Source organism: Lycium barbarum, chromosome 2, assembly GCF_019175385.1.
Source record: "Lycium barbarum isolate Lr01 chromosome 2, ASM1917538v2, whole genome shotgun sequence".
Classification (NCBI taxonomy): Eukaryota; Viridiplantae; Streptophyta; class Magnoliopsida; order Solanales; family Solanaceae; genus Lycium; species Lycium barbarum.
This window is the reverse complement of record NC_083338.1, coordinates 102,529,495-102,540,842: the sequence shown is the minus strand read 5'-3', so window position 1 is coordinate 102,540,842 and position 11,348 is coordinate 102,529,495. Positions and strand designations below refer to the sequence as shown.

The 11,348-nt window shown below is 35.6% G+C and overlaps 1 protein-coding gene across 1 annotated transcript; it reads left to right on the top strand.

Annotated features, from left to right (window-relative positions):
- Nucleotides 1–5,177: 5,177 nt before the first annotated feature.
- LOC132626699 (small ribosomal subunit protein bS1c-like) lies at nucleotides 5,178–10,841 on the top strand. Its single transcript, XM_060341649.1, has 7 exons — nucleotides 5,178–5,541; nucleotides 6,272–6,547; nucleotides 6,773–6,853; nucleotides 8,227–8,508; nucleotides 8,595–8,705; nucleotides 9,251–9,337; nucleotides 10,547–10,841. The coding sequence occupies exons 1-7, from the start codon at nucleotides 5,248–5,250 to the stop codon at nucleotides 10,649–10,651; spliced, it is 1,236 nt and encodes a 411-aa protein (XP_060197632.1). The 5' UTR covers nucleotides 5,178–5,247; the 3' UTR covers nucleotides 10,652–10,841.
- The last annotated feature ends 507 nt before the right edge of the window (nucleotides 10,842–11,348 follow it).

Here is an 11,348-nt window from a genome sequence, read left to right as displayed (position 1 = left end):
CCAATTCGTTCTTATTTATTACGTTCATAAGTAGTTGTGAAAGAATCTTATAACATGGTGCTTGATGCCTTGTCTACGTTATATGATTTTTTTACTCAAATTTCAAGAAATATATGTGTACGTATTACAGCTCATGTTATGTGCAATTGGTTGTAAATTAAATACTCAGTTCATGTTCAGTTACTGGTGTGATCACATTCAGGCTCAGACGGAAGAGCAAGCCAACCTCCCCTTGTGTGAGTTCCACAAGGGTCAGAGTTAGCTACCCACACGCTTGTAGGGGCTATATTTTGTTGGGAAGATAGGTCGACACTCGCCGTGCATGTTTCCAGATCATCACGTACGCAGGGCCATTATGTGAAAAGTTCTTTTTACTCAGAATAGTTAATTCTATTTTAAAATAACTCAGGTTTTAGCTTCAGTTTCAGTTATCAGTTACCATCTCAGTTGTTAGTTTATATTAGTTTTCAAGACTTTATATGATTTACACGCTTTCTTGTAAAATGAGATTTTCCTTGTTTATTATTTTCTTATCCGAGAAAGTCTAGATCTGCATTTGAGGAACTAGTATATGAGACTTATTGGGTATCCTCGGAGATACTTAGCTTGTTTGGGCCTGTCATGTCGTGAGGCAGGTGTTGAGTGCGTAGGTGACAAAACCCCTGGCTAGAGGCATATCTCTTAGGCTCAGTGGATAGGCTCTGTTGATTTTATTCCGGCGGCATCACTTACTTCTCAGACATTGATTAATTTCAGACATGTTATTATTATTATTCTCGAGGAATTACATGTTTACCATGTATTAGATTTAAGTTTTTTGGAGGCTCATGACTGTTAGCGGGTTATGTTTCAAACGGTATTTCAGTGAATTCATCAATCAGTTTCAGACATTATTAAATAGTTTACTTTATTAATTTTTCTAATTAAAGGCATAGTTCAACTGAGACTTTTAGTTAGCTAAGATAGGGTTCACCTCAATAGGTAGCAAGCGCTAGGTGTAAATCACGTCTCACCCTAGTTTGGAGGCGTGACATCATTCTTAAATTTGAAATCTTTTTGTCACCCTTAATTCATTGTCCCACCTTCCTTTCTCTTTCTGGTAGTTTTATTGAGATGGAGGGAAGGGTATAAAAGTCAATTCACTTAAAAAGTTATTAGTCCTCAATTAAAATCTAAATACTAACTAATTATGGAATAGCACAACAAATAGTGATTCCATAGCCTAATTTTTCCATTTATTTTCGCGTTAAATATAGGTATTTTTTAATTATATTTCCTACGCTTCCTTCACTCCATTTGTGGGACTACCAAGGTATGTTGTTGCAGTAAAACTGGCAATCCGAGCTAATACTAACTTCAATAATGCACTAACGAGCCCAAGTCTTAAAAAATCCCAGCTAAGAAATTCATAAGTGAAGTGGGACATGTTTTAAACAAAGCGGGACCCCCTCTTCCTCTATCTTATCTACCCAAAGAATCCATGGCATGTAACGAACTATTCAGTCATCTCCTCAAAGCCAAAAAGCTAAGCAAAAATGGCTTCTTTGACACAACAATTTGTTGGGTTAAAGTGTCCACTAATTACAACAACAAGGCTTCAATCCAAGAAGCTTGTGACCCCCAAGGAAAACACATCGAGAATAGTAGTAGCACAAGCTGCAGAAGTGGTGACAAATGCACAAACAAGAGAAAGACTAAAACTTAAAGAGATGTTAAGAGTATGCTTATGAAAGGTGCAGGACTATACCTATGGAAGGTGTTGCTTCTAATATGGGTGAAAATGTTACTTTTCGTAGTGTGTTACTTGATTCAGGTCGTAATTTTACTCTAGCAAGTTGTAAAAGAGTATAGTAATTCTATTAGCTATGTTAATTTAAGATTACTTGAATTGGAGAAAGTAACCAAGATTGTGTCCCTTTTGATAAAATGTAATCATATAAGTGTTAATATATATATATATATATATATATATATATATATATGGATCATTTGATGGTATGCACTAATCTCTAAATGACTCTCTAATATTTCCCAATAATTAGAAAGTATTTCCTCTTTATAATTTTTTCAACTATAAAAGAGTTGAAATGAAGAATGACCAATTTATGTCAATTAAACTCCTTTTATTCCTAAATGAGCTTATTAAACGAGGGTTAACGCCTTGAGTTCTTGCTATTCATTTCTACCAAACCTTAGCTTACTTTTCCAAGTAAAGAAAAGGTTTATGGCACAGGTCAATGTTTGCAACCACACTAACCAACATTAAAGAATAAGAAATAAATAGAAACCAACAACCCATTATGCGTATATTCAATGGTAAAACACTCATTAACATATCACCCATAGCTGTATCCATAACCTTATTATTAAAATTAGCTACTCATAGTTTGGAGTGCAATACAAAGCATTAAAGAAAGAACTGAGAGCTTTCAATCAATGGAAGATGTCAAAAGAGATGGAATATTCTTAGACAAGTGAGGGTTGCTCAGTTGGTAAAGCACCTCCACCCACGACCGGTAGGTCCAGGGTTCGAGTCACACTAGATATGAAGTGTGAAAATACTATAGATTCTCCAAAATGGGAGATAATTAAAAAAACAAAGAGAGAGAGATGAAATATTCTTCTTGAAAGCTTCAAAAGTTAAAGTATTCAATGCTCTAGAAAGTGGGAATAGATTCTGAAGATCACCAACAAAACCCTACACAAACTATTTATAATGGTCCAAAACGTGAAAATAATTGTAACAAAAGTGCCCGTGCCGTAAATAATTACGGACCGTAAACAGAAATGTGGTCCGTCGATTTTCTGCTGGCCACCGTGAAACTGTAATCCTTCAGCTCTAGGTCTTCTTTTATGCTTACATTTTACAGACCGTAAAATAGAAATACGGTATGTAACTTCATGCCGTGATTGATCTCAATTTGCTGATGGTTCTGTTAAGTTTTATGGTTGGATCTCACCGCCTATAAAAATGTTCTACAGTCCGTAATTTTCTGCTGTGATTGATCTCATTTTGATCCTTGTTCTGTTAAGGTTTACGGTTGGGTTTATAGTCCGTGTAAATTCTACGGTCCGTAATTCCTTCCTTCATTGGTCGGGCTTCAGAACTTTATAATTTGGGCTCCTTTTATGTAATTAACCTTGACTTCATCATTTTATTCTGAATACCTACAACACAGCAAATAACATAAGAAACGACATGAGATTAATAAAAAATAATCAAAACTCTACGTAAAAAGATATCAAATGTGATGTAATTCCACAGTACATCAGTACACATCTCACTTAATACACAATGCGCGAATTAATAACATTCACGAGTCTATAATCTTTCTTCAGGAAAGTAAGTTTCAACAAAGTTGCTAGTTCTTCCTTGTACTTGAATGACATTCCCTTGTAAATTCATTTCGTCATCTTGAACATGGTTGGACTGTGTTTATTGTGTCGCCCCGATGTATTGCTCGGTATAGGAATATGTGCCACCTCCACTATCATCTTTAATATCCATGCCCAGCCCATTCAATTCATCATTTAACATATCTTGTTGGTTTTGAAATAAATTGTGGTTCTTTATCGGGCTTCCAACCACGTATACCCTTAAAATGGACCTAGCTTCATCATGCAAATAAGCACGCAAATGAACCTGACCGTTTATCTTAAATGATTTGTCCTGTTGTTTCAAAACATTCGTGCATGTAAGTGATGACAAGATACTTCGGTTCATAATAGGTGCAAAATCATCATACATAACATATCTTTCGACAGCCATTGCTATCGTTTCTATCATGTCATTGCCCTTCTAACGCCAAATATAACGATTGTTGTTCTCGACTCATTCGTCATGGAAATCAACCCATATTGTTATTGAGTTTCTCATTAATGGTGTTCGAATTACCTGAAGATATTTTATTTTAAAAAATAAATAAATAATTGGCCATGTTAGTACATACCAAACTGTAACAAAATGAAATCACTGCAGTAGTTGTTGCAACAACTTAATGAGTTGTTGCAATATTGAAGTAGTTGTCGCAACAACTCCGTAAGTTGTTGCGATAACTCACTAAGTTATTGGAGGCAGCTTAAGTTTTTGTCTTTGTTTCATCCAATAACTGTAGAAGTTGTCCAACAACTTTCACGGTTGTTGCAAAAAATAGGTAATTGTTGCAACAACTACTACAATTTTTTAATAATTTTTATAAAACAACTTTAGCAGTTGCACAATTAATATAGAAGTTGCAACTTCTTTATTAGTTTTTAAAATAAATTCAAAAGCTCTTATACAACATCTTTAGTACTTATTGCAATAACTATACCTACTACTGAACTTGTTGGAAAAACAACAGCTATACCCAGATGAACAATTGACACATAACAATATTGTTTACTTACCAAATGATCCAAAATCACCTACGAAGTGATGCCCGGTGCTACACGAACGAAATCCAATCCAAAAATTGCATAAATCGGTTGGATTAGTTTTTTTTTTTTTTTTTTTTGAACAATTTTTTTTCTAAACGAAGAAGCAAGGGAAAATGGAATGAAGAAGAAGAAGGAGAAGCAGGAGGAGGAAATGGCCGAAGATGAAGAGGTCATTGCCTGTTGTAAATGTGTGTGTGTGTGAGAGAGAGAGTGTATATGTTACCATTTTAGGTAAATTAGGATTTATATAAGTTGGGTTAAAGTGTAAAAAATAAAACGAAAATGGGTCAAACCTCATTAATCACTAACTATAATTTTAGCACCCTTACACAATAAAAAAATAACTTGAGTTGCTCATTGTTAAATTTGAAACCTTTTTATCACTATTAATTCATTGTCCCACCTTCTTTCTCTTTCTGATAGTTTTATTGAGATGGAGGGAAGGGGACAAAAGTCAATTCACTTAAAAAGTGATTAGTCCTCAATTAAAATCTAAATACTGACTAATTATTGAATAGCATAGCAAATAGTGACTGCACAGCCTAATTTTTCCATTTATTTTCGCGTTAAATATGGATATTCGTATGTTGTTGATGTTGCTGCAGCAAAAACTGGCAATGCGGGCTAATATTAACTTCAATAATCCATTAAGGAGCCCAAGTCTTAGCGAAGCCCAGCTGAGAAATTCACAGGTGAAGTGGGACCTGTTTTAAAAAAAGTGGGACCCACTGTTCCTCCCCATCTTCTATCTTATCTACCCAAAGAATCCATGGCATGTAACCAACTAACTATTCATTCATCTCCTCAGAGCCAAAAAGCTAAGCAAACATGGCATCTTTGACACAGCAATTTGTTGGGTTGAAATGCCCACCAATTACAACAACAAGACTTCAATCCAAGAAGCTTATGACCCATAAGGCAAACACATCAAGAATAGTAGTAGCACAAGCTGCAGCAGTGGTCCAAAATGCACAAACAAGAGAAAGGCTAAAACTTAAAGAGATGTTTGAGGATGCTTATGAAAGATGCAGGACTACACCTATGGAAGGTGTTGCTTTTACTATTGATGACTTTCACTCTGCCCTTGAAAAATATGATTTTGACTCTGAAGTTGGTACCAAGGTTAGTGACTCATTTCTATGGAATTTCAAGTTCTTGAGGAATGTTATGTTTTAAAATGGAGTCTTGGACTAATTTGGAAAACATTTTAAACAGTTGTTATTAGTGTATTAGTTGAGTGTTGTTTTTTTCCCTCAAAATTGTAAAGTGGGTCACATTTTGAGATGTTAAACACAAATGTAGTTGATTGATTGATTGAAGTATACAATTGAAATCTGTCACTGATAGACGTGACTGTGGTTAGCTAATTTCTGTGGCATAACAACTTCTTGATTTGTGTTGGAATGTTATGTTTAAAAATGTAGTTTCTACCCATATCAAATTCTTGATTTTGTTATTGGAACATTATGCTGAAAAATGGAGTCTTGGACTTATATGGAAACCATTAAAACTGTTGCTATTAGTGTATTAATTGAGTGCTGTTTTTTCCCCTCAAATTGTAAAATTACTCACATTTTGAGATATTAAACACAATGCTTTTACTATATATTCTACTTTTGGATTGAGATGTAGTTGATTGAAGTATACAATTGAACTCTGTCATTTTGTAGAGGTGACTGTGGTTATATAGTAAAATCATATTCTGTTACTGTTTATCATTCAATTTTCAAGCTTTGCTTGGTTAGTCAAAAGAGGCTTATAGCTGAAGTATAAGTTACTATTCTCATTATCAACAAAGAACCAAAAGGAGAAGCAAATGCAGTTTGATTTTCTTGTGCATTTTTCTTTCTAGGTCAAAGGAACAGTTTTTTCTGTAGATGCTAATGGAGCTCTAGTCGACATCACTGCAAAATCATCAGCATACTTGCCTGTACGAGAGGCTTCACTTCACACCATCAAACATGTAGAGGAAGCCGGAATATTTCCTGGCTTGCGTGAGGAGTTTGTGGTAGTTGGTGAAAATGAAGCTGATGATAGTTTGGTTTTGAGCTTGCGTTCAATTCAATATGACCTTGCATGGGAGAGATGCAGGCAGCTACAAGCTGAAGATGTTGTCGTCAAAGGCAAGGTATGTGTTTCCGCTAAATCTTGAATGCTTCATTTAACCCCGCCTATATGATGACTTGGAATGTCAATATGGTGCAGCTCTTTATCAAGATTTTGGGTCTTATTTATTTATTAGCCAACATTAGGCATCCCCTTTTGCTCTCATCTCTGAATAGCAGACTGCATTAGCAGCACATTCAGTTCTATAGCAATGATCCAAGTCTTGTTTCTGTGGATGATTTTGCAGGTGGTTGGTGCAAATAAAGGTGGAGTGGTGGCTCTGGTGGAGGGTCTTCGTGGTTTCGTTCCATTCTCGCAGATATCATCGGTTAGTTGTATATTCATCATGTAAAGTATAACCTATTCTGTGAAGCTGTTAATATTTACTTGTAGATCTTCTGTCATCCAGACCAAACATGTTCATATTGTAAGAGAGAGAGAGAGATGATAGGAAAGAAAACTACTCGTTTAGATGATTGAAACTCAATGAATCTGGACTCGACAGATATTTCAGCTTGACGCATTCAGCCATTTTTTCCTTTATTTCTACTGACTTCTGCCTCTTTTATAATCATGTTGCATTTGCTGTCCTTTATTTAAAATTTGCCAATGCTGATTCATAATTCACCCTATTGTGCAGTAATCGACCAAATTCTCACAAAGAACACTTTTATTCTGCCCATTTTTTATTATGAGTGAATTATGAGTCTTACTTTCACTTATATTCCTGTTTCCAATGCATTAGGCATACAAATTGCTAATATTTAGGTTTTGCTTAACTGAAGAACATATTAATTTCAAAAAGTAATTGAAGGTTATGTTGAACATGCAAAAATGTGTGTTCTTTTCCTAGTTGTGATGGATAAAGAAACTTTAAATATCTAAATTTTAAATAAAAAGTTCAAAGAAGTGGCATTATGAGACCTAGGGTAACATGTTAAGAATGAAAAGGAATGTGGCAAGCAGGGGATAATTGTTTCTAATATCCTTTTGAACAATCATCATTGCAATTGGCTTTCTGTCAGGCCTGATTTCTTGGAATTTTCCCCTAATTTTACTGAGTCTGGCTGCATGTAAGATTTGATACTTGACTAGAAAACTTATTTGAGTTAATCATATCTGATTAATGTCTATGCCTATAATCAATGTCTCCTACAAGGAGAACCATGAAATGTTTTTTAAAAATGGTTTGCAATGGTACTAATTTTAGGGATATCTTGGCGATTTGTAAGTCAAAAGGCAATACAAATAGGCCTCCAAGGCTTTGGTCTAGTGGTCAGAGTATAACGCGTCATGTAAGGTTAGTCCACGTCACGAGTTCGAACTGTATCACAAACAAAAGCTTGGTATTTAAGTAGAGAGGGTTAGATGAGTAAACCTATTATCCACGAGTTTTGAACTGTGCACAACCGGCCCTCGGGATTTCTCTGTTAATTATTAAAAAAAAAAAAAAAAAGACAAAAGAATATACTTGTATACGCCATACGCTCTATTTTGCTATCCATTATTACCTCAGTTTTTTTTCACCTACAAATTTACTTCTTGATTCAATATCAAACCACGGAGTATAATTTGGTGCATTGGTGCTTCGCCTTTCTGTGTTCCCAAAAAATAATTTACTGTGATTATTGGAAACTCATCCCGAGTTACTCTCTTTCAATGTGGCTTATCAAAAAAAAATAAAAAAAATCAATGTTTCAGAAATCAACTGCGGAGGAGCTTTTGGAAAAGGAGCTTCCTTTGAAGTTTGTTGAGGTTGATGAAGAGCAATCCAGACTTGTTCTCAGCAACCGTAAGGCCATGGCTGATAGTCAGGCACAATTGGGAATAGGCTCAGTCGTTCTTGGAACTGTTCAGAGCTTGAAACCATATGGTGCCTTCATTGACATTGGTGGGATCAATGGCCTTCTTCATGTGAGCCAGATCAGTCATGATCGTGTCTCAGATATTGCAACTGTCCTCCAGCCTGGTGACACTCTCAAGGTGTGTATAGGAATCTCTTCTAAGCTACGAAAAAAGTTTTCCACATTTGAAGAAAATCTGCAATTATCTGCTCAATCTCATTGTAGGTCATGATATTGAGCCATGACCGTGAGAGAGGTCGAGTCAGCCTTTCTACAAAGAAGCTAGAGCCTACACCTGGTGACATGATTCGCAATCCAAAGCTTGTCTTTGAGAAGGTAAGTATTTCCAAGTGTTATTTATTAGTCTGTATTTATACTACATCACCGCTTCGTAGTTGTACATTTTGCCAATGTTTGCTTGAGTTCAGTTCTCCTGATGCCAAAATAGTTTATGTTTTCTACTATGGTTATGCAACTGGATATTCTTCATCATTTCTTGTTTCCTGTCTCTTTTTCTGTGTCAATTAATCTTTCCAAGTGGAAATAATTAATTCTTTTGAAATGCCAATACTTAAATTATCTCATTCCACTCGATCAAGATGATTCAGTTTGCATTTTCGTCAAAATTCTGGACTGGTTCTGAAAATGCTTTAGAAAGTATCGGGTATTTCCTTTTTGTCAAAAGTACAGTGTTAATTTAATACTTTGGCTTCTTGCTCCATCCATTTTCTTCTACTTTTTTGTTTTGACAATTTGCTGAGCTGACCTTAATAAATGGGATGGTCTTTCTAAATAAAAGTTTGTTGCAATATTCCAAAAGTAAAGCTTGAGGATATATAATGGATAGTTGTGAATTAAAGCTTGTGATTTCGTTTTCACAGGCTGAAGAGATGGCCCAGACATTCAGGCAGAGAATTGCCCAAGCTGAAGCCATGGCCCGTGCAGATATGCTGAGGTTCCAGCCTGAGGTATTTTAAATACTAATTTGACAATTTCTCCGTCTTTAGGCATTTCTAAAATTGAAAATATTATGACTTAAAAAGATTCTTCTCACTTTAATCTTTCATGAAGTATGTCAACATTTTGTATATCATGGAGGTCAGAACAGGACATTTTTAGGGCAGACTAGGTAATCCCACCTAAATTATCATCACCACTTAATTGGGCGGGAATACAACAGGACATAGTTTGGCTACACCAAATCTATATCATGGTTACCACAGCCTCTTCTTTGGACGTGTCTTCCTTTTCCTGAATTATTAGTTTTTGTAACGTACAAAATATTTGAATTCCAATAGCAAAGGACATAAGTGACTTTACATCCACTGTTGAAGCTATGTTGAAATAGAACTCTGCCAATTAAATTCTTTCTATGTTTACATGGATATAAATAAGATTTGGAAGTAGAGAGAATAGGAAGGGGGAAGAAGTTGGTGCTTTGTTCTCATTGGTTGCAAGAAGTTGTAAGGTGACAATTGGCTAGAGGATATAAGAGTAGTGGAAAATATACTTTAGAAATACGCAGAAAGGAGAGAAGAGGATGAAGACAAAGTAAGAAAATGAAAAAGAAAAGAAGCAGCAAACTTCAGTATCGTACGAGCCCGAGAGTGAGAGAAGAGTTGAAGACAATTACTGAAAGGCAGGAATTGAAGAAGCTACTGAACTCCCTCTCTTCCTTTCTTTCCCCATCAGGAGATAAGATGAGAATTGGATGAGAGGTATGGAGTGAGGAGAGAAGTGAGGATAGTAGAACAAAGAAAAGAAGGAACACGGATACAGGTGGGAAGCGCCTCGAATAACAAGGGAAATAGGATTTAAAATTTAAGATGTTGGTTATAACTTATGATGATACTAAGTTTAACTTCTAACTTAAAGGTTCTAGCTGTAGCTTAATTGTCTCCCTTTAGTGCCGTGATATACACGGATAGAGATTGCTGATTGGTGGTACTTTCTCCTTATAAATTTCAGTAGTATCCCCTCTATCCTTAAAAAATGATACCAGTGAAACCATGTCAAATGTTATAGAACATTTCAAAACACGAAGTATCATATAAATTAACTTGTGTTCTGATGTGCTTCATGAAGGTTAAATTTATCGCCGTATTCTTTGCCTTGAAATAATAGCATGTGACTGAGAGTATTGACTTATGTAACTCCTTTATTTTGTAACTTCTCAGAGTGGATTGACCCTCAACTCGGACGGGATTTTAGGCCCCCTGACCTCTGAACTACCTGAGGATGGACTGGATTTGAGTGAGATTCCGCCGGCTGAAGATTTATGAATTCTAAATCAAATCCCTTCTTTTTGACCCATTTGTTGCACAAGTTGTATAAATAAATATTGTTTGTAGGTTTAGGCACCATGAATTGCACCCGCAATCATTGTATTGTATTTTACCATGATCCTCAACAACTTGGCTTGCAGTTTTTGCAAAGAATGAAGCATTGCTAACAGCAGTCACTATTGAAGCATACTTGGATTTTGTTAGGATGTTTCGAATATGATGAATTGTCTTAATACTGTAAAACTAAATAGATTAAAATGTATGCAGAGGAATAGACTCCAGATGATTTTAGATTTACCATTTCGAAAAGAACAACTCAAAAAAAAAAAAAAGTGAAAATAACGTTTCAATTTTGGTCATCACTTTGTCCATGATCATCACCAGCTTCATTGTCAGCCACCACCATCAACCACAAAGTTATCGTCATTGTCACCGGCCACCACTGCTCAACAACTATCATCAGTCGTCACCACTGCTAGCAACAGCCACTAATATACCAATCATGTTCACCATCACAGCCACCATCAACCTTCCACCATAACCGGTCGCTACTACCAACCTCTTTCATTATCATAACCATCACCACTGTCAACTATTATCGCCATATCTACTATATAACAACCACTACCACTAGCCAACGTAATCTTGCAACCTAATCATTCGTGGATATAATAGTTTAATTATTTTTATTTAA

Coding starts and splice junctions, on each gene's coding strand:
- LOC132626699 (XM_060341649.1), top strand. CDS start 5,248: ATGGCATCTTTGACACAGCAATTTGTTGGGTTGAAATGCCCACCAATT. Junction 6,548..6,772: donor ATGTTGTCGTCAAAGGCAAG/GTATGTGTTTCC, acceptor ATGATTTTGCAG/GTGGTTGGTGCAAATAAAGG. Junction 9,338..10,546: donor TGCTGAGGTTCCAGCCTGAG/GTATTTTAAATA, acceptor GTAACTTCTCAG/AGTGGATTGACCCTCAACTC.